The sequence below is a fragment of the Lactuca virosa genome, chromosome 5 (assembly GCF_052849685.1).
Source record: "Lactuca virosa cultivar CGN04683 chromosome 5, Lactuca_virosa_CGN04683_v6, whole genome shotgun sequence".
In the NCBI taxonomy this organism is placed as follows: domain Eukaryota; kingdom Viridiplantae; phylum Streptophyta; class Magnoliopsida; order Asterales; family Asteraceae; genus Lactuca; species Lactuca virosa.
Window position 1 is genome coordinate 204,908,709 of NC_136430.1, and position 23,552 is coordinate 204,932,260.

At 35.0% G+C, this 23,552-nt stretch overlaps 1 protein-coding gene and 1 pseudogene across 2 annotated transcripts; both read left to right on the top strand.

The window, feature by feature from the left end:
• The first annotated feature begins 1,221 nt into the window (after positions 1-1,221).
• On the top strand, positions 1,222-4,629 carry LOC145115209 (alcohol dehydrogenase-like 6). 2 transcript variants are annotated; one of them, XR_013711475.1, is made up of 10 exons: positions 1,222-1,389; positions 1,479-1,615; positions 2,450-2,496; positions 2,594-2,916; positions 3,378-3,460; positions 3,525-3,600; positions 3,703-3,764; positions 3,851-3,946; positions 4,056-4,201; positions 4,294-4,629. XR_013711475.1 is itself a non-coding variant. In XM_079051446.1 (10 exons), exons 1-10 carry the CDS (start codon positions 1,332-1,334, stop codon positions 4,411-4,413), a joined length of 1,164 nt encoding a protein of 387 aa, XP_078907572.1. In that variant the 5' UTR covers positions 1,224-1,331; the 3' UTR covers positions 4,414-4,629. The 2 variants fall into 2 exon arrangements, 1 of the variants encoding a protein (XP_078907572.1); XM_079051446.1 differs by having other exon boundaries at positions 1,224-1,389; positions 4,040-4,201.
• A 17,915-nt stretch (positions 4,630-22,544) lies between these two features.
• On the top strand, positions 22,545-23,552 carry LOC145116275 (NDR1/HIN1-like protein 6 pseudogene; annotated as a pseudogene).

Consider the following 23,552-nt stretch of genomic DNA (forward strand, 5'->3'; position numbering starts at 1 on the left):
CATTTGTTTTGTATTTATATTATTCTTTTTATATGTTATTATCATTATTGTTACTTAAGCTGCACCTCATCCCTTATAATTTAGACTACGTGCTCTTTGTTCTCCTAATCACTTTTTCCAATGGCCTTTTCCAGACAAATAAGAAAAAATAAACACCCAAGTAAGATCAGATTTCAAACATACACATTTAGATCAGATTTTCAAGCATAAATATTAGACTTATAAACACAACCAACAATATCAGAAAATTAGATTCATAATATGATTAAGAGTATCATATATAGCAATATACTCATCATATTTTCGGATTTCAAAGAATATCAACAATAACAAAATCAGAAAAATTTCAAATAACCATAACATTACATTTTTTAAAAGAAACCAAATAAAGAACACTTTAAACAAAGTATTAGAAACTCCAAAAAGATCATTTACATGTATGGTTTATGAAATAACATCAGACACGACAACAAAGGTAGTGATGGTTCTTTAGATTTAGTAACGGTGGTGGCTAGGGTTTCTTTGTTGGAAACATTGAATGAAGAAGAAGATCGGTGGTAGTGCGCCTTGTCGGAAATAGAAGGGTGGGGGACACAAGGAAGAGGAAAGACGTACTGGGCTAAATAAAGGGGTTAGGGTTTTTTAGGTTAATAATTCGAATAAAATAAAGATATTAATAAATATACAAAACAGAGGTCTAAATACTAACTTTACATGGTTTAGCGTATGTAAATTAAGGCCTATTAAATGGAGGGACCAAATCCGTTGAAAATGACAAAATTTATAATTTGAAAACCACAAGGACTAAAACCGCAAAACTCAAGAAACCACAAGAACCAAATTTGAAGTTTACTCTTATTAATATTTGATCACTCCAATAAATTCTTCTTGTAAATCTTCTTTCAAGTGATGTGGCTAAGTCGAGTTTATTTTTGGTATGAAGAATTATAAGGTAGTTGTTGATATGCTAGTAATCATATATAGCATAATTGAAAGACTATTGGTTTTGATGTGAATGGTATTAAAACTCTTGGTTTGAAGATGATGTTAGTATTTCGGGACAAAAATTTCAATGTAAAAAATGGAATGGAATTATTTTTTCACATTTTCTAATTCTAAACAAAGAAAATAAAATCAAATTGATTTTATCAAAACTTCCCAAAAGAATTCCTTTTTTTTTTTTTTTTTTTTTTTAGTTTCCTGCTTCACCTACCCCAAACCTCAAAGCACCAGATTACATATGATCACCAACCTACCACTATGTTTCCCCTCCGATCCACCCTACAAATACGCCTACATCCTCCTAAACATTCAAATCGTACCAACAGAAAATGTCGTCAGCAAGCTCCACCTTTGCCAAAAACCCTGGAGGAGTCATCAAATGCAAAGGTAATTTCCGTTCTTTTCAAATCGTTATTTGGTAGTATTAGATGTGGTTGGTGATGATTCTGAAAATTAACTACCTATTACATTTACAGCTGCGGTGGCATCGGGGGCAGGGGAAGCAATGGTGATTGAAGAGGTGGAAGTCAACCCACCGCAACCGTCGGAAATACGGATCAAGGTTGTTTCCACCTCCCTTTGTCGCAGCGATGTCACCGCTTGGCTCTCTCAGGTTAGCTATTGCATTTGATCTTCTAAACTGTAGAATACATTGAAATTCATCTCAATGTATTCGAAAATTACATTACTCTAATACGATAAATTGACCTTTTAGGGAGGGAGTATAATTAATAATTGTAAGGGTGAATGAAGAAATTTCAATTACTACTCTAACCCTATTTGTATTGCAACAGTTTCCATTTGAGATTTCATTATTATTTGTGGGTTTTCTCTTATTCTCAATGCAATATTACCTATTTTCCTCTTGTCATCATCACAAACTATGTTGTATCATGATCCTTTTGGAGTATTTTTGAGACTGTGGTTAGTCTCCAATAATCAGTTCAGAGTGTTTGTCAAATATGATAATGATTGCCTTAAGGAGACTAATTATTATGATCAATTTGAAAGTACCTAACTATCTCAAAGTATCTAATTATAGAATAGAACAATGTCACTAATTAGTAACCATGTTTCACAGTTGTTCCATTATTGTAACATTTGTTCTATTGTGAATTTTTGTTGAATTAGTACTTATATTGATGTTCGCTGTAATGATTATAATTATCATGTACACAATATATGATGATAATATAGATATGTAGATAGTCACTGAAGCCCATATGTCCTCCATGTTCTGTCTGTTACAATGCTTACACCTCATCACTTTGACATGTCATCTCTCATCATTGTACATAACTGGTTTAGTTAAGTTTAATACTAGTTTGTTAAGAAGTTAGTTAGAGTATACATTCTGTATATATTCCTTCATGTAAATGTAAATACTATATTGGTCTTCTTTAGCTTGAACATTCATGTATAAAAACTGGATTTTAATTTTTTTCAGGCACAACCTCGACTATTTCCTAGAATATTTGGGCATGAAGCATCAGGGTAAGTATCAACACTTGTCATAACATATAATCAGAAAATAGAATACAATGCTGTAATAAGAAAAAATTAATTTATTCTGGTATTTTTTGCATTGCAGGATTGTGGAGAGTGTGGGAGAAGGAGTAACTGAATTTGCAGAAGGTGACCATGTTCTGACATTGTTCATTGGAGAATGCATGGATTGCAAACAATGTGTTTCTGGAAAAAGCAACATTTGCCAAAAACTAGGGTTAGAAAGAAAAGGTGTAATGCATAGTGATCAAAAAACTCGGTTTTTTGTCAAAGGGAAGCCCATTTATCACTATTGTGCTGTTTCTAGTTTTAGTGAATATACAGTTGTTAATTCTGGATGTGCTGTAAAAATCACCAAAACTGCCCCTCTAGAAAAAGTTTGCCTCCTCAGTTGTGGAACAGCAGCAGGTAAGTAAACAAACTTTGTAAAACATAAATTTGCATAATTGGTCCCTCAAGTTTCAAAGTTGCAAATTTGGCCATACTTTTGTTGTGGTTTTTGTCCCTTCTCAAAATGAAAAAGACTATTTTGCCCTTTTGGCATCCTTTTGTTGTGGTTTTGGTCCCTCCTCAATTTGAGAAAGACTATTTTGCCCTTCTGATGTCTTTTCTAGATAATTTTAAGTTGTATTAAATAAGGGACCCATTTTTTTAGTCATTTGAAAAGAAAATCAAAAAGAAATTATGTAAGGGCAAAATAGTCTTTTCAAGTTAAAACAGGGACGAAAACCGCAACAAAAGTAATGCCAAAAGGACCAAATTTGAAAATTTGAAACTTGAGGGACCAAAACGAAAGAAAATGGCAAACCACAAGGACCGATTTTGCATTATTCATAAATAAGAAAATTGTTTATTTTTATTTGTTATAGGTTTGGGTGCAGCTTGGAATGTTGCTGATGTTTGTAAAGGATCAACAGTTGCCATTTTTGGTTTGGGAACTGTAGGGTTATCTGTAAGTGTATCTAAACCTGTTTTTATAACATTTTTATTGGTTAATTGAAATGTGAATTGATTAGGTTGCACAAGGTGCTAAAATAAGGGGCGCATCTAGGATAATTGGGGTGGACACTAATCCTGAAAAGAAAGAGAAAGGTAATAACACACGATTTATTTTCATAACAAGGAGTCTTTCTTGATGTGATTAATTAGTATATAAAAATTGTTGATGAATCATGAATTTTGTTATTTGTGCAGCAAAAGCTTTTGGAGTAACAGATTTCATCAACCCAAATGACATTGATGAGACAGTTCAACAGGTATGCTAATACTATGTTTATGTTAATAAATAATAATAATGATTTTATAACCAATAGTTGATTTCTTATAGTATTTATGATTTCAGGCTATCAAGCGACTTACAGATGGTGGTGTAGACTATTCATTTGAATGCATTGGAGACACTGAGATGATAAATACAGCTTTGCATTCTTGCTGTGATGTAACCTAACTAACTCCTTTCTTAATCTCTTAATTTTTAAAAAATAAAAAATTCTATTTGAGATAATTATTTTTGTCATTAATTAATTATTAGGGGTGGGGTGTGACAGTTACCCTTGGGGTTCCTAAGACAAACCCAGATGTAGCATGTCACTACGGATTATTTCTTACTGGAAGAACACTAAAAGGGTCTCTTTTTGGAGGATGGAAACCAAAATCAGATATTCCCACTTTAATCGACATGTATTTAAAGGAGGTAAACTAGTTTTTTTTTTTTTTTTTTTTTAATTCCAAATATGGGTGAATTTGTTAATGTAACAAAACAACTCTTGTTGTTTGTATGCACAGGAAATCAAGATTGATGACCTCATCACGCATAATTTTCCATTCAAAGACATAAATAAAGCATTCGATTTAATGGTTGCAGGAAAGTGTTTGCGTTGTGTCATTCACATGCCAAACGAATGAACACAAGCACCTTACCTTTGGGTTTTACTTTTTTGTTGTCTCTTTGCAAAATTTGCGCCATAAGTTTTCGTTTATTGATTGAAATCTGTTTGTAGAAATTATAGTTGTTTGGGTTGATCTTTTTAATTGGTAAAATTAGTTGGTTAAATCAAACACCGTAGGTCCTTATGTTTGACTTCGTTAGAATGTCTGAATAAATTGACCAAATACCTCCCATTTTGTCTCTTTTATAATTTTACTAAATATTTAACTATAGGGACTAAATATGAAAATTATACCAACTAGAGTTTGGACCATCGGCGGAAGCTCCGGTATGTTAAAAAACGCAGTTTGACACCATATATACAACGAAGACGATTAAATCATATAAAATGGAGCACAAAAATATCAAAATAAAACATGGATACAAACAATTGACTTGAAAGTGTATCTTTAAGAAATTAATAAAAAAAAAGATTATTAAAAAATTATATAAAGGGTCAAAATGTAACTTTAAAATATAGTAAGTGACCAAATTATAATATATAAAATACTAATAAATTAACTTTAAAATTATAAGGGTTTAAAACTGTTAAATAAAAATTAATTAAGGAGGAAGAATATAAATATATATAAATTTTAAAATTATAAGGATAAAAATTGTTACATCAAAATTAGTTTAGGGGTACAAAGTATAAAAACAAATAAAAGTAAAGGGTGGAAAATGAAAAAAAATTGAGGATAAAAATTGTTACATAAAAATTAGTTTAGGGGTACAAAATATAAAAACAAATAAAAATAAAGGGTGGGAAATGAAAAAAAAATACATCAAAATTTAGAGGTACAAAATATAAAAACAAATAAAAGTAAAAGGTGGAAAATGAAAAAAAAAATTTGAAAGTATGAAATACGTGGAATGGAATGAATGGTAAATCCTCACACATTTGGTAATTAATATATATATATATATATATAATATCAAAGAGGTCTTTGGGATTGTGATTCAAAATAAAAAGCGACTAAATATGAAAATTATAAGAATATCAAACTGGTGTTTGGGATTGTGTTTCAAAATAAAAAGCACTTGTGGTTATTGGTTTGATGTAGCAAAATAAGATTTTTTAGAAAGTGTTAGAAATTAGTTTATATGGTGACAAAAAATATATAGTATATAAGTTATAGCATTTTTTTTATTGTTTGGTAAAACTCCTTATAGTTGTAAAATGATTAAAAAATAACCTGATTTCAAAGTCCTTTCAAATTAAACTCAATTTCTAACAACTTTTATTTATGTTGATTTTGTCTAATTCTGCACCCATTTTACCCTAAGTGCTTGCAAGATCAGGTCAAATTGACGTCTTCCTGATTTGCATCGTTTCTTTACACTTTGTTTCATCTTACACACACTCATGCATACATATTTAGGTGTGTTTTTACAAGCATTTTCATTAACAACTTTCCACAAGTTATGTGTAAGGACTTTCACATAGAGATACAAAAGGTTAATCAAGTAGGGTTTATGATAGTTTATGATAGTTTATCTTGAATGTGATGCCTTGCAAACCACAAGGAACAATCATGAAATTTCGTCAGAAAATTCTACCCTCATCACCGCTCATATCCTGTCCTTATCTTTATCACTCTGGCTTGCTACCCATGTCATATGTACATATAACATAAGCTTGAAAACCTAAAAACATTCGTTATATTTTTTAATCATTATTACTCTTATAAATTTTGCAATTTAGTATTTTTATACTTGTTGTCAAATGACAACAATATGATAATTCACAGATAGGAAAACACAAAATTTGCTAGTAATATAAATGATGTGGATGCTTATACATTTATTTTAATGACATCTATTAGACCTAACAAAGTAGAAGCACCGCATGATATGGTTTTGCTGACTTGGAGCTTTCACCGCACCAGGTTCACCACACCACACCGTGGGTGCGGTGGTTCGTCAAACATGAACTCCTCCCTGCATTATCTCTCATCTCTTTTCTCCATTCTTTTTTTTCTTCCAACGCTCAAGAATGTTTAAGATTTATTATTATTTTTTTATTTTTTATTTATGTATTTATTTTTATTTTTTTGTAATGGTCAAAAATTATATATATATACCAATTTACAACTCTATAAAGAATCCATCCACTTTTACCATCAAACATACACCATATTTTCTATTTTTCTCTCTATTTCTTTCATTAATAGTTTTTTACAACAAAAATGGATCCCAACAATCACATCACAAAATGGTGAACTGCTAACAACACGGAAGCACTGGTAGGCCCTTGTGCTACCAGAGGACAAGAAATTTAGAATATCGAAGTTCAGTCCATGAAGGAAAGCTAAATTTTAATTTGGTTTTATCCTAAACCTTGTCTTAGGATTGTAGGTTGGAAGTGATAGGTTCACATGGATGAGAACGTATGCACCATAAAATCTAGGTGGCAAAGTTTTCGCTTTAATTCATAAGAATGATATGAGGAAACATTTTTGTCAGTAGATTTTAGAGGATCTGATAAAGATCAATATGGATATTGGTTGTGTTAATTGCATTCTCAAATTCACAATATGATTACGGCATCCCTCTTCATATTTCGATTTGTGAGGAATAGCAAGGAAATGTTTGAACTTTTAAGAGTTATAGTTTTAAGTTCTGAAAGGGTTTGAACATACATAAGCTATCCAATGAAGGTGTCTAAGCTTAAGAAGTCTAATTGGATACTTTTCGAAGCATCGAGTAATAAAAATCTTTACTTTAGTAAGAAAAGTCAAGAGTATTGATTTCTAGAAGTCTAGTTGATTTCTGGGTACATGTCAAAGCTAGTGGGGGCATAATTGTTATGCTAAGTATTGCAGTTTGGCAATATTGTTGGTAGGGAACAAAGTTTTCAATTTGCAAAGTGCAAAAGTTTGAGAATTGTTTCGCTATAGTAGGCTTAAGGGAGGGAACTCATACTTTGTTTCGATTCTAAAAGTTTAGATCGTATAGTTTAATATAACTTTGTCATAGATGTATATGAATATCATGTTGAAATGATTCAACATAGGAGATTCGATATATAGATATATTATAGCAAGAGATTGAACTGATATGAAATCCTTATGTAAGATATATTGAATCGAGTCTCATATGCTTCGGATATAGGATCGATTACATATGTTGTAATATTTACTTATTCTGATTTTTCCAAATGCCTTGAGCATTGAGGGGAAAAGGATTAGAATTTTTGTGTGAATAAATTTGTGAAACAACTATCAAGAACACTCTAAGATTATACCAAAATACTGGTTGCTTGTGGACAGTTGGAAATATGATATTGTTTGGAGGACAATAGTGACATGTTTTAGATTGAGATGATTCTTGGTCAAAATTGATGATCGTATGATTTAACGCCCGTGTTTCTAGGCTAAACATTAGTATGATAATGTAATAGTTAGGGTCAACAATTGTAACCTACTTTGAAGTAATAAAGAGGAATTACTTGAATATTATGTGAATTATGTGATTTTATGTGCATTATACTTATTTATAAGATATAATAAATTAAGAATGAAAATAAGCGTCAAAAATAAAATAATAGATGAACCCAATATTTATGAAGAAGTATTAGTGGTCGTGACAAGGATTCTGGAGATATAAAGAACGCCGAAATTCGAGTTATAACGAAGAAGTTATGACCTATCGAAGTTTCGCAACAAAACCGGCACAACGCTGTGTGACGTAAAAAGTGAGTTTACGATCATGTAATTTTTATCCTTAGAAATCTAAATGAAATTCTAAGTATACGTTAAACCGAGAGCGTGCATAAAAAGAACGTCCAAATCTGACTTCGTATGAGGAAGTTATAATTTTTCTAAGATTTAGCATAGTAATATGCAGCCCGGAATTCGAATCTAAGATCGACCGATTTTTAGCAGACACAAACTAAACAGGAATCGGATATCTCGTTAATAGGAGCTCAACGATAAAAAGACAGACGAAAGCGGACGTCGGATGACAAAGTTATGAATTTTTAACGGACTTTACCTATTCCGCCCTGTTAAAAATATAACTTTAAAAATAAAGTCAAAGTTAGCTGACAGAGTCTAAACAAAAGTTGTAGAGTACGTCTTCACCTACATGTGGATATAAACAACGTCAAAAATGGAGCTCGTATGCCAAAGTTACGGAATTTAGAAAATTGATAAGATTGTTGCGAGGGTATAGGGTACGCCCCGCGTACATAACCTGTATCCCCCGCGGTCTCGCAACACATGGCTCCGGATCAACCACGTTGCCCCACCCGAAGCACTCCACATGTCCACTCATACGCATTGTGTAAGCTGGTACACCCTGAGCACCGTGGTACGTGCAGCGTACCTGCGAGGGTACGCCTAGCGTAACCGCAGATTTGAGCATATAAAAGGAATACGAGGGCTGCCTCTTTTACTCACTCCTTCACCATTATTTCCCTCTATAACCTCTCTACTAAACATCCCCCAACCCCTAGTAACTTATAAGTGCTAGAGGAAAGTCTCTGGAATGCCAGAAGGCTCCAAGAAAAAAGAGCTTTTCGGCTCGGAAGTTCTGCCCCGCAGTGCCCGGTTCTTAGCCAAACCTCCCGGTAAGTGAGATATGCTTACCATACTTTAAATATAGTTCATGTTTTAATTTATTATCGTTATTATGAACTTATAAACAATATATATATATATATATATAATATACAAAGTGTTATTATAATATCTTTTAACTACTTGCGGTACGGGGAATCTGGTTTGAAGGACCGCATAGGGTTGTTGGATTTTAGAAGTGCTATAATGCCAAAATGGTTCTCCCCTCCGGTGTTTCATGTCCGGCCCCTGTATGTATATAGTGGTTGAAAAGTATTGTCTCACACTTATAAAATAATAACACTCGTAAATAGTCGCGATCAATATTAGACTAAAATCTAGTGGTAATAATACTAGGTTTCATCAAAGGAAAATAAATTATTAAGAAGCGAAGCACTGCCCGAGTTGGGAATCATCACTTTAACAAGTGAGTGCATAGTTGCTTTCATCTTACACATAGATATGAATTATTTAATATAAATTATATGATATGTATGCATATTATTTGTGTTCCTGATATCTATGTTGGATGAACGATTTATACATGTTTGAAATGATTTAAACAATATATGTATTTTATATCTACGAATATGTTAGGTAGAACATAGGTAGATGAAATAGTTGATGTGTGATGAAATAAAATGATAAGAGGCCTCGATGTTTACGATGATCCAGTCATCTAGCGGAGTATAGATGATGACCACAGACTATTCTAGACAGTCTAGTGGAACGCTGGCAGGCTCGCAAACAGTAGGTGTTTATGAACGATGTGTTCACCGGTGTACTCCATCCCCCCTCATGGTTGCCTTACGGACATATATTGCTGAGGAACCCCCTTAGCAGTAGTGTCCATCCCGATGAAAATCCTTAGGCTAGGTCCCTCGAATTAGATGTTTTAGGGACAGAAAGTGAGGATAACGGGAATGGGTAATCGGGTTGATCGATTTGATGAAACTGATAAACTTAATTATTGTGGGTTGAAAACCCTATATGCTCACTAGGCTCCCAAAACTGACCCACTAGGTTTCTTGTATAACAGATAATGGCACAAGAGCATAGATGTGATGATCCGATGAGAGTTTATGGATTATAGGCCAGTAGATATAAATAAATGTTGTAAGGCCTATGTTGTTTCAGTTTATGCTTTTGATTTGTATTGACAATGACATCCCGAGGTTTTAATATAATGAAATACATTTCTTCATAAATGATTTTGATAAAATCTTTATCATATTTTTAGGAACAAATTCCGCAACACTTTCTTTAAAATGTTACGCTGATTTTCAAATAAAGCATAAACAAATCAGTCTTTTACGACCGTGAAATTGGGGATGTCACTTATGAGAATATTGAAATGTTTCCATAATAGGAGTTGATTATTAAGTTTACATGTGAATTGGAAACTTTAATGAAAGAGAAGTGTTCAAGTAGTGTACCTTGAATTTGAAACTACATTACCATGAAATTGTTTCTAGTAATAAAGTTCCAATGGAACATTTTGTAATATCGTTGGCTCAGTCTCTGTAACTTTGAAGCCTCGACGTCACAGAATGTCAATCCATGTAAAGTTGGAATTCCAATACATTTTAGATAGTAACAAGAATTTGGAATTGTGAAATGAGAATCATTGGAATAATGTCCAGTTGATCTATTTACAAATGAAGGACCATAGAGAGGCATATTATGCATGCTCATAACATGACATGACTGATGTTATTTAATCCAAGTGATTAGTTGATTACTCGAAACATTGTACAACGAATAAAGTCGTAATTATTATGGTGATTAAATAATAGAGATTATTTATACTCAATAGGATTGAGACCATAATTAATTAGTTTATTATTGTGTTTCACTTTGCATGTTTTACTTCCTGAATAATTTAATTATTAAAATTCCACATTCGCTCATACTTTAGGAAGTAAGTAGTGAATTCAGACTGTCATGACGTGGATTGTATATTGTCTAAGGGAGTTAGACATAACAATGATATTGCTACAACATTCATGAGTATTTAGAAATGGATATTTAAGTATTGGATAAACCCACGCTCAGAGAATTACTTCATGGACTCTATCATGAGTAATTGTGAGACGATAATATCTTATATTCTTAAAACGGAGATATATGAGTTGTAATTTACAATTCGGTTGTACATTGGTAATGTGTAAACGCATCAGTAACATGATGTTATTAAACGTATTGTCATGTATGACCTTTCCTCGTTGCATGAGCACGCATCCTAGGCCCTGCTTGGACGCATCGCAGTAGACCACAAAGTCTTTGATCCCTTATGGGAGAGACAAGATTGGAGCACTGCATAGGGCTTGTTTTATCGTTTGGAAGGAAGTATCTTGTTTATCCTCCCAGCTGAAAGTCACTCCTTTCTGAGTCAAGGTAGTGAGCGGATTTGTGGTTTTGGAAAAATTATGTATGAACCTTCGGTAGTAGCCAGCAAGATCCAAAAACTGGCGGATCTCTGTCGGTGTTCTAGGTGCTTCCTAGTTTTCAATTGCCTTGATTTTGGAGGGATCCACGTGTATCCCTTCCTCACTGACCGCGTGTCCCAAGAAGTCCACCCTTCGGATCCAGAATTTGCATTTCGAAAACTTCGCATACAGCTTCTCCGCCCTTAACGTCTCCAAGACCTATCGTAGGTGATGACTATGTTCTTCCTCACTTCGTGAATATATTAAGATGTCATCGATGAATACTATCATGGATTTATCTAAGTAAGGTCGGCATACGCGGTTCATTTGGTCAATGAACACCGCGGGTGCATTAGTCAATCCGAAAGGCATCACAGCGAACTCGTAATGTCCGTAGCGAGTTCTGAATGCCGTTTTAGGAATATCCCCCTCCTGGACCCGCAGATGATGGTACCTCGACCTCAGATCGGTCTTTGAGAAGTAACTCGATCCTTGCAGTTGATCGAAAAGGTCGTCCATTCGGGGTAGGGGATAACGATTCTTGATGGTGAGTTTGTTCAGTTCTCGATAGTCTATGCACATGCGAAATGATCCGTCCTTCTTCTTAACAAACAAGATCGGTGCTCCCCAAGGTAAGAAGCTTGGTCTGATGAATCCCTTGCTCAGCAGTTCGTTCAGTTGACTGGACAATTCCTGCATTTTTAGGTGCTAAACGGTATGGGGATTTGGCTATGGGGGTGGATCCAGGAATCAAGTCGATTCTAAACTCGACTTAGCGCATGGGTGGTATTCCCGGAAGGTCTTCTGGGAACACATTGGGAAAGTTACGGACTTCTAGAATATCCTTGATGTCTTTCACCTCTTGTTTCCCATCAACAACGTGGTCTAAGAAGGCGTGGAATTCCTTGCATAGATACTTTTGAGCCTTGATGCAAGAGATGATTTGTAGATTCGCTTCGGGGTTGTCATCGTAAATGACGAGGGTTTCTCTACTTGGTAGGTTAAGACAAACGACCTTTTCGTAACACAGGATATCAGCATGGTGAGGACTTAACCAATCCATGCCAATGATAACGCCAAAACTCCTTATTGTGACCGGCATTAGGTCGAATTGGAAGGAATGGTTGTTTAGAGTTAGAGTGCATCCTATGTATATATCTTTAGTGACTTCTGTTTTTCCATTTATGATTTCTACGGTGAATGTTTCATTTAGTGATTAGGGCTTCTGTTTGAGTAAATGTTTAAACCTATGGCCCACGAAACTTTTCTCCGCACCACTATATAAAAGTATGCATGCATATGAGTTATTGAGGAGAAACGTACTAGTAACCACGGTAGGATCCTTCATTGCCTCTTCATGCCCTATTGCCAAAACCCTTCCCACGCCCCCACCATTTTTGTTCTTTTCCTTTGGGCACTCCCTCATGAAATGTCCCGTCTCACCACATCCGTAGCACACCTGACTCACCCCATCATTAGTGGATTGGGTGGTTATTTGTGTCGGCGCACTACAGAAATGTGCGGTATGCTCCTTCCTGTTGCAATTATTGCAGTGCATCTCTCGGCAGGCTCCATTGTGATGGAACTTGCATTTGTTGCATTTTGGAAGTGTCCCAGCATATTGCTTGGCTGGTGCAGGGGCAGCAGGGACGGTGGTGGCATGGACGACCATGGTTTGTTGTCTCTTGACAGTCTGTTGAGTGGGTTGGCCCTTTTTCTTATTCTCGAACTTTCGCTTGTTGTCTCCTCTTTTTGGTTGTTTGGGTGTGGGGGCCATAATGCCCTGGCGGATTCCCTGTTCGAAAAGAGTTTGTGCCAAACATTTGGCACTGTCGTAGGTGCTTGGGTTGACGGACACGACCATTCCCTGAATATTAGGGGATAGCCCCCAGATGTAGAGTTCCACCTTCTTGGCTTCCGGGGTGACCATCCCGGGGCACAGAGTTTCCAAGTCGTTAAACCTGGCGGTGTAGGTGGCAACATCAGATCCCGACATGGTGTGGTCCCACAACTCTTGTTCCAGCTTCTGCATTTCGCTTCTTGGGCAATATTCTCCCAGCATCATGACTTTTAGGTCCTCCCAACTCATGGAGTTAGCCACAGTAAGGGTCAAAGTTTTAACATGGGCATTCCACCATGATAAGGCCGAGTTCGCGAAGATATAAGTCGCGTATTTGACCTTGTATTCGTCCGGGCATGAGCAGATTTCGAATACGGACTCGGTTTTCTCAAACCATCTTTTCAAGGTGACGCCACCGCCGCCGTCATGATAGGTTCTGGGCTTGCAGTTCATGAATTCTTTGTAGGAGAACATTCGATGGTGCCTTTGGCTTTCGCCAAGATTGAAACTGTTGGTCCCGTTCCAGCTCCCATTGCCGTTTCCATTCCCGTTCCCATTCATGTCATTACTGCCGATTTGGGCCATGGCGGCCGCCACTGCAGCTGTTATAGCGGCTTGGAAAATGGCGGAGTCCATTTGTGGAGGTGGTGGCGGTGGGATTTTTTGATGTGTTGACGACACGTCTGTTGATTCTTCGTGGTGGCATCCTTCTACCATAAAGTTTTAAAAGTGGAATAATGGTAAGTCCTCGATAATGGTCATGAATCGGGCATTATCGAAATGGAATGTCTCATTTATGTAGGTGTTATACCCGCCTTTATTATAACTTGTAACCAATTCATAAATGGAAATCTACTATAATAAGTAAACAATTGCATAACAATTTTTATGAATTTAATTGCAATACCCAATGAAATAAAATGCATGCCAATTTCATTGATAACATATATTAGTACATGGTTTTGGGAAAATTGACCTTTAAGAAGGTCTACAATACATCAAAATAAAGAAACATTTTGACAGCATAACGACCCCTGGAATAGTGTAATCACTTATCCGTAGGGTCGAACCTACATACAAGAAGGAGTAGCACCAACGCTTACTCGTAAAACCTAATCTATAACAAAAAGTGAGTAGTATAGGCTCTACTCGCAGTGTGTGGTATCCTGTGGCCCCCGGAGTGTAGCCATGAACACCTGCATCTCCTCCACTCGGCGCTCGGCCTCAATCACCCTTTACTCAAGGGAAGCGTGTCTATATCTGTACTCCCTGGTCTCCGCTCGAGCGGTCGTGAGATCCTCCTGGAGGCCGTCGATGATCCCACATGTCCGGTCGTGGTCCTCATCCAGTCGTCGGAATCGGGCAGCAGTGACCTCAGTGGTGGCACCCACATCCAAAATCTGGCTAGTGGATGCTCTGGCCTGCTCACCGAGGTGTGTGATCTGATGGATCATGACAGGGAGAGCCCTGTCGGCTGGACCTCCATGGCTGAGGTCGTAGAAGCCTCACTCCATGCCATAAGGGGAGCGTTGGCCCTGCTGTCGGCTCCACCTATGTAAATCCTCCGCCCAACGGGGCGTTGGCCCCTGGAAACCCTGTCGGTGCGCAGGAACACAGGCGACATATGGCGGGTTAATGACTTCGGACCCCGCGTCGCAGTCCTCCTCCTCGTCTGAGTCATCATCCTCCTCAACATCCTCCATCTGTTCTTCGGGATCCTCCTCAGGATCCTCCTCCATTTGTACTTCAGGGTCCTCTTTTATCCATCCCCCGTTCCCCTGGTTGTGGAAATAGGGGTCTCCCGGCAAATAAAATCCTGCCATGATGTCTGTGCAAGGGACAAGGTATAAGTGACACATAAATAGTCTAGGTGTATGGTTCTATAGTATTATCAAATACTCCTATAGTATTTTAACTTTATGTTTTTTCTTAGAGTTTCTTTGTATGGGGTGTTGGTAAGTTTTAGATTCGTTATCCACCACGACTATTCCCAAATACATGTTAGTCATATCTCGCATAAATATAGTTGATCAGACTATATTTATCCCATATATGATTACATAACTATCTAGGCTTAGTCTTAGTGTCCAACTTATCTTAATACTTTTATATGGTTCTTGTTATGACACAACTCTAGTATATAGGTATGTACTTATACTTTACTACAATATCATTTTATCTTAGAAGTATACTTTTTAGTCAGAGTGTTTTAGCCCCCATTGTATTTATAGTTGTATATCTTACATGGTTTGATATACTTAGCTCACTATAAACAATGCTCTGATACCAATCAGTCACACCCCCAAACCAGAATGGCAGAAACGTCTGAGGGTGGATGACTTCATGTACAGTACCATAACATAATGAATAATAGTGATCGAAGACATACAACCATCATAATTATAAATAAGAAGATTACATTGTATCCAAAACATTGTTTGATTCAATACCAAATACATAAGACAAAAATAATTAACGTGACGTTGTGACGCCCCATCCACAAAAACCCTTTGATTACCTGTTTACGGATTCCCTGAGAATACAAGTAGTTTTGAAAAAGTGTCAACAAATAAGTTGGTGAGTTCATAAGAGTTTTGTATGAGAAAAATCTGTAACTTTTCCTTGTAAAATGATAGTGTGCACTTTCAGAAAATCCAATATTTTCTTTAAAAATGAGCTGTAAGTCTTAATCTCTAAGACCAAAAATGTAAGTAGTGTTGTACTGGAAAAAAGTATCATGTAGTTTTATCATTATTTAAAACCATTTGAATGTATGTTAGCCCCGTAAACCAAATGTATTGTTAATACCCCATGTGAGTTATTATAACCGTGCTAAAAGACATAGATGGCCTGTTACGACGTTCTTCGGGCGTCGGAATGTTAGACATTTGTCACCCTAGACCTGACAGTCTAACTGTAGCTAGCAACTTAGGTGCGGGATTTTCGGTCTCGTATAGATCTATACACAAGTATCACGCTCTCTTATGGGAGATTCTGGTTATAATACAAGACTTTTGTAGGTACTCTGATGGGTACGTGAAGACTATGACTCACAAAATTGTATCAACAGGTTTACGTATAGTGTAATGAAAACCCTTTTGTAAGTGGGAATATTCCCTTTCCGTAGTAAATACATAGTGTAAAATAATTATACCTTTAAATAATTATATGTTTCGTACAAAATGATAAAGTAGTATTTGTGACCCATAAACTATATCAGTTATAGTTAATTATGAATGTTTTGTTAAGTCCATTTATATAATCATATATATAAATACATATAAGTTAACATGTCTAGATGTTTTAAAAGATTATATCATATAAATTTACACCTAACACACGTATAAGAACATTTAGTAGGATAAAGCCAATTTCTAGTTTTTGGCCCTTTTTAACGACATTTACCGGTGGTAACTAGTAAAATATAACTTTATAAAACTTATTTATACCTTTTTTAGGTATTTAACTCAAGTTAACTTTATATGCTTAAAACCATATGTTTTTAGTCAAAACCCACAAAAATGATGCCATAAACTTGTTATGACCATTTTTATTTGAAAATCCATTTTTACTTAAAATGATAGATTTTTTAGTTTTCTTTTTGTAAAGCTAACTCCTTGATATTTTTGTCTAGTTTCAAAATACATGTCCAAAACAACATATTTTGGGTTATGTCCCACAAAAGTGGTATAATAACTAAATTATAACCATTTTTGCTAGAAAAGCCATATTTTGTCCATAAAAATCTTAGTCTTTGTAGCTTTGTAGTTATAACTTTTTCTTATGAACATATAGCATGGTTTATGTTTATTTTTCTTAGTTTTGAATCTCAAACTATCATACCACAAATAAATGTTCTAAAAACCAGTAATAACCATATTTCATACAAATAATGTTTTATACACAACATAGAAATGAAACATGCAAACATTTGTGTTATTATTCAAATTTTACTTGTATTCCCCCCCCCCCTCTCCCTAAAGCATGAAAATCTCAAAAATATGGGGTATGAAATCACATTGAGTGTGTTTGTGGTTGGATAAAGAGACGAAGATGAAGATCATCAAGCTTAGAACACTTGAAGGTGGTTGAAGAACACTTGAAGATGGTATTATGCTATGGATTTTAACACATGTTAATGTGTGTAAATGAGATGAAACTAGTATGAAAGTGTGTAGAAACACTAGATTATGAAGAAAACACTTACCAAAATGTTAAGAACCAGTTGGAATAATTAGCCTAAGAAGGAGAAGCTTTGTTCTTGAGAGAAATGGAGTAAGCTGAAGAAATGATGAAGATGATGAGAGGGGGAAGGCCTCTCGGCCGTAAGTAAGAAGGGAGGGGGGAGGGGGGTAGGGTGGGGTGAGGTGATGGTTGCTTGGTTGTATGACGGGTAATGTGTTTTGTGAAGTTGAAGCAAGACATGACCAATATTGGGTCTTTCCATGCACCAAAGCCAACCCTCCTAATCTTTATAAAAACCTAAGTGTTTTTATAAAAAAAAAAGATGGTAAAGCCTATAAATAGATTGTTTATACCAAAATAATATATGTGGGAATTATCGAAATTAACGTTGTTAATCCAAAATAGGATTTTTATTCAATAATTTGCGAAAAGAGAGGTATTTCGGATTAATACTTGTAAGTTGTACATTAGGAAACATCAAGATTCACCTAAAATTCTAATACGGGTCGAGTTGACTTTTATTGACTTGTTGACTTTTGTTGGATCCAAAATTGACAGTTGTCACATATCTGACCGAGTTAGAGTTTGGTAGTGGTTTTTGGAAGCTACAATTTGCTGATTAATTTAGAAGTTATACTAACAATTATAGTTATAGAGTTATCCAAGTGGGTGACTGTTGGATTAGGTGTCTAAGCCTATAAATAGATTGGTATGTACTTGAATTAATAGTAGCAAAGTCCTTTTGGGTTGCCCTCTAACCTAGTAAAAGACTGGAACACTATTTGGAGAGAGAGAGAGAGAGAGAGAGACTGATTTATTAATTTATATTATTACTAAATTAATTAGAAATCAAAATAGATAATTTATTAATATATTGTGAGAATAATATAAGGTTTAGATCATTTTTGGTCACTTAACTTTTAGTTTTGTGCTCATTTGGTCACTTAACTATTTTTATGTTTTAAAATGTCATCAAACTTTTGGCTTTGTGCTCATTTAGTCACTTAACTTTTGTTTTGGTTACATTTAGTCACCTAACTTTTAAAATTGGGTTCATTTAGTCACTAAACTTTTAAAAAATTTAAAAGTTTAGTGACTAAATGAGCACAATTTTAAAAGTTAGGTGACTAAATGAACACAAATCTAAAAGTTAAGTGACTAAACCTAAAGTTAAGTGACTGAATGAGCACAAAGTCAAAAGTTTTATGACCTTTTAAAACTTAAAAATAGTTAAGTGACCAAATGAGAACAAAACCAAAAGTTAAGTGACCAAAAATGATCTAAACCCAATAATATATTAATTAGAAATTGTATTATTTAATTAAGAATTAATCAGAAATTAATTGGAATTAATTTTGAGATTAATTAGATTAATTAAAAGTAGGACTAAATGTGACAATGTTCAAAAGTTGAACATTGACCAATTCTAGAACCTCCTAGTAGGGGTGGACGAAAACTAGAAGAGGTTCTAGGGTTTCCTTGGACTTTAAGGAGTCTTGGATGCCTTAGGGGGGTTATCTTGGAGATACTTGCCTTATCCAATACTTTCCTAACATCTATATAAACCTCTAAGGGTTTAGAATTTCGAAATATGATTCAAAAGAGTCTTAGATTCGAAATTATTCCTTCTCCTCCTCTCTCCTCTTTAGCCTTCAATTTGCTAGGGTTTGGGTGTGAGCCATTAAAAGGCACGACACTTATGATGCTTGCTTCCAAGAGTATTGAAGAAAGGATTCGACTAGTTTATTTACAATAATAAACTAAGATATGTATTTTCTAATATCCCTTTAGTAATTTTGAAAATTGCAATATAGTTCTAAGGTTCTTGATGTTCAATAGTTGTCTGCAAATCATAGTAAGAACATATAAAACCCATCAAAATGAAGGCCATCCTCAAGGGTGAACTCCGAGGAAATAATTATTGTTGACACAAGCGTTGGTCGATATAACCGAGGATGCAAACAAAGGAAATGAATAATCGATTGACCATTTCTGGCTACACATTACCAAAAAATTTCTCACACAAATGGGCGAGATAACTACCGTAGTAAACACCAAATGAATAGAAAGTTTTGAGATATCGTAAAGACTGTTACAAAAATGAACGTGCTGTACAACAACCTAAAACCTCAAAGGGAAAGCGGACAAAGTAATGTATAAATTTTTTAAGAGACGTATAAATTGTTTCGCGAGGACAATAAAGGAAAGTCATTCAAATATGACTATTGGAAAGTTTTAACTCGTAGTCTGAAATGGAAAGAATTCAAAGACAAATTAGCTGAAGCAAAAGGAAGAAAAAGAATAAAAATGTCGTCAAGTGGTTACACAACTTCTTTCGATGCTCGTGTAGGGTTAGATTTGAATGAAGATGACAAGATCGAGTTAGAAGAAATTGTCCAACCGATTGGTAGAGACATACCAAAAAGGAAGGAGAATATGTCTTCTTACACTGCATTGAGATTCTAACAGTGAATCAAAAATAATGAGGAAAATGTAAACCACTTTAGGACATACACCGTTCTATAATTAATATCATTGGAACACATGTCGTCCTTTTTCTTCATAATCACTATATTAACATGATTTCAAGTTTCGTGGTGGATAAAACACATAGATTTAAGAATGTGATTAGTGGATGTGTGTTTGCTGTAATGTTATTATAATTTATAAATGCAACATGTGAAAGTAAAACACATATTTGCAATACATCACTTGATCTTTTAACATTCTTGCTTTTATTTTTTATTTTTAAAATTTTGAAATGGCTACACACTTTTTAATATACTCATAAATTAAACGACCGACAAATATAAGATTTGAACAAGTAAACATCTCATCAGGTACTGCTAGGTGTTGGGCTATAAACATTTGGATTTTGCTAATTAAACAAATAATTGTCTAAGGCCCTGTTTGTTTACCTCTTAATTGAAAAATTAAGAGATAACCTTTTAAAAATTCTGATATAGCTTGTTTGATAGCTTCTTATTTTTTGCCTCTTAATCTTTTAAAAGGCTCTTAATATTTCAGATATAAGGTAGAGTCTGAAAAAAAATAAGAGAGTCGTGTTCCTTTTTTGCCCACCGCTCCCCTCTACTCTTTCTATTTCTCACGGGTTGCTTTTCCTTCCAACACATCTCCAACAAAACGCCGATATCTTCTCCTTGCCGCTTTGCGAGACCCACCTCCGACCTCCACCCTCATACACCGCCAGCGCCACCGGCGGCTCTGCAGCGAACCCAACTCTTGCCCTCTTCTCGTTGTCCTTCACTCGATGCAGCCTGTCTTCTCCCTTCCGCTGTTGGTCGGACTTGCAAAATCCTCCACCATCGTCGGTGCCTCCGCCATCGCTTCCGGCAGCCCCGCCGCCAGCGACGCCCTTCGCTTCCGGTGCTACTTTGCAATTATCTCCATTACAATTTGTATGACCAAATAGAGAAGCTGAGATCAAAGGCACCACCATGTTTTGAAGTTCATTCAAATCAGCAACTGTTTTGTATAACTTTCTGCTGAGATAAGAGTGATAGAAACGTATTTTTTGCAGTAGCAAAAAATAGAAACATATTTTATTTGGCTATTGTATGATATTTATGTTTCCATGGGTATGATATTTACGTTTCCATGGATTGAAAGAAGCGAATTTGGAAGAATTTATGTTTAATTTGGTTATATAGTATGATGTTTATGTTTCCATTGATTGAAAGAAGTGAATTTGGAAGAATTCATGTTTAATTTGGTTATTGTATGATCATTTGTAGTTTTTATCAATTATGCATTTATCATTTAGCACAACACAAAACTAAGGAAGGGTAAAATTGTCATTTTTATTATTTAGGTTACAATTCAGAGGTTCCAGCTATTCCAGCCAAACATCATGTTAAAAATTCAGATCTTAAAAATTCAGATTCTCTTAGAAATTCAGTCCTCTTAAAAATTAAGATCTTAAAAATTCAGATCATGCCAAACAGCCCATAAGTATATGTCATGCGTGAGCAATTTCTGCATGGAAATTTTTAGTTAATCACAAAGCAGAAATCCTTTCAACCTATACTATCATAATATTTACTTTGCTAGGCTAGTAATTATTCAATTCATATTACACTTCAATTCGATTTGACGACAATAAAATAATAAAAAACCTACGCTATCATAATATTTACTTAGGTTAGTAAAGTAAATTCATATTACACTTCAACTCGAATCGACAATAAAATAATAAAAAACCTATATTATCATAATATTTTACTTAGGCGAGTAATTATTCAAATAAATTCATATTACACTTCAACTCAATTTGAGGAGTTGAACATATCAAACGTAACATAACATGTTATAATGATGTCACAATCTTCACAAAAACAAACTAAAACATCAATTATTTCCTCAAGAACACAAAATACGTTTATTTCACAAGGGAATTTCACTATATTAGACACCTCTTGACCCAAACTTTATTAAAAGCGATTATAGTAATGTTACACACAACACGCTTCTAACAAGAAGTTAGCTTAACAACATACCAATTTCACTTATTTTATTCTTTATTAACCCTTTCAAAATAAACCTCTCAACTTACGTTTATTAACAAATAACCCCTTCCACATAAAACTAGAATTGTCTACATACAGTTAACATACATTAATCTATGTAAGTGACAATTTTTTTTAAAATTATTTTAATACATAAAATACTATATAAATACGATACCCAAAAATAATTTCACTTTGTAATTACTTACAAAGGCGGGTATTATAAGTTAATAACCATATAATCATCAAATCTAAATTACAATTTACAACGGTCAGTTATAAAGTTTTATAAACTGATTGGTTTTTATAACTTAATGATTAAAATTTGTGTTACTAATTAGTTTGTGAACCCCAAACCAAGGTTACCATTCATGTAATTTACCCCCTTTTTTTAGAAATGATAATGAACGAATATATAATCGTAGTATATGTATAGTAATTTAGATCACGAAAGTAAGTCAACAATGTAAACGTTGTTGTAGTTGTAGCTGACCTAACACCAACACTAACACTCACATGGATGCCTTTACATATACGTGTTTTTAGGTTTGAAAAGCTCAAGGGACTTCCAACCCAAATATTCTTTCACATTTTTCTTAACCAATATTTCTTTTCCGAAACACAACACACACGATATGGGCGATCACACGATAAATAAAGTTTATCCGGTGGCAGATGCGAAGAGTGGGGTAACACCGGCTCAAGCATCATCAAGCCTCGGCCACCACCTAAGATCGCCATTGGAGCCACCACAACCACCACAAACAAAAAACATGCACGCACATACACAAACAACCGGAGATCAGAAAATAAACAAAATTCATTCAATGGCAGATGGGAATACCAAGAGTGCCATAGCACCGCCTCTCAACCACCACCTAAGACCACCATTGCCACCAACACCACCACCAACACATACGAAAAAACAAAAGAGATCTTCATGTTGCAAATGCATATGTTGGACACTATGCATACTGATCACTCTGTTGATTATTTTTGCAGCCATTATTGGCATATTGTACCTTGTATTTAAACCAAAGATACCCAACTACTCTGTCGACCGCTTGACAATATCCCAATTAACTCTAAATCTTGATTTATCCCTCTACGCAAGATTTAACGTCCAGATAACCGCCACCAATCCAAACAAGAAAATCGGCATTTTTTACCAAAAAGGGAGTCATTTAAGCGTGTGGTACAAGAACACGAACCTATGTCAAGGTTCGCTGCCCGTATTCTACCAAGGTCACCAGAACAAAACCGTGCTAAATGTGGCGTTATCGGGTCAGAATCAATATGGACGGACGTTATTGGCGGCATTACAAGAACAACAACAAACGGGTCAGATTCCATTAGACCTAAAAGTGGATGTTCCGGTGAAGATCGAACTTGGAAAACTGAAGTTGATGAAGGTGAGAATATTGGGAAAATGCATGTTAGTAGTTGATAATCTGTCTGCAAATAATAAGATTAGCATCAAAGCAACTAGTTGCAAGTTTAGGCTAAAGTTATGAAATTAACAAATAAGATTATTGATATATGCTTCTTTTATTGTGTGATTCATGCCTTTTTGGC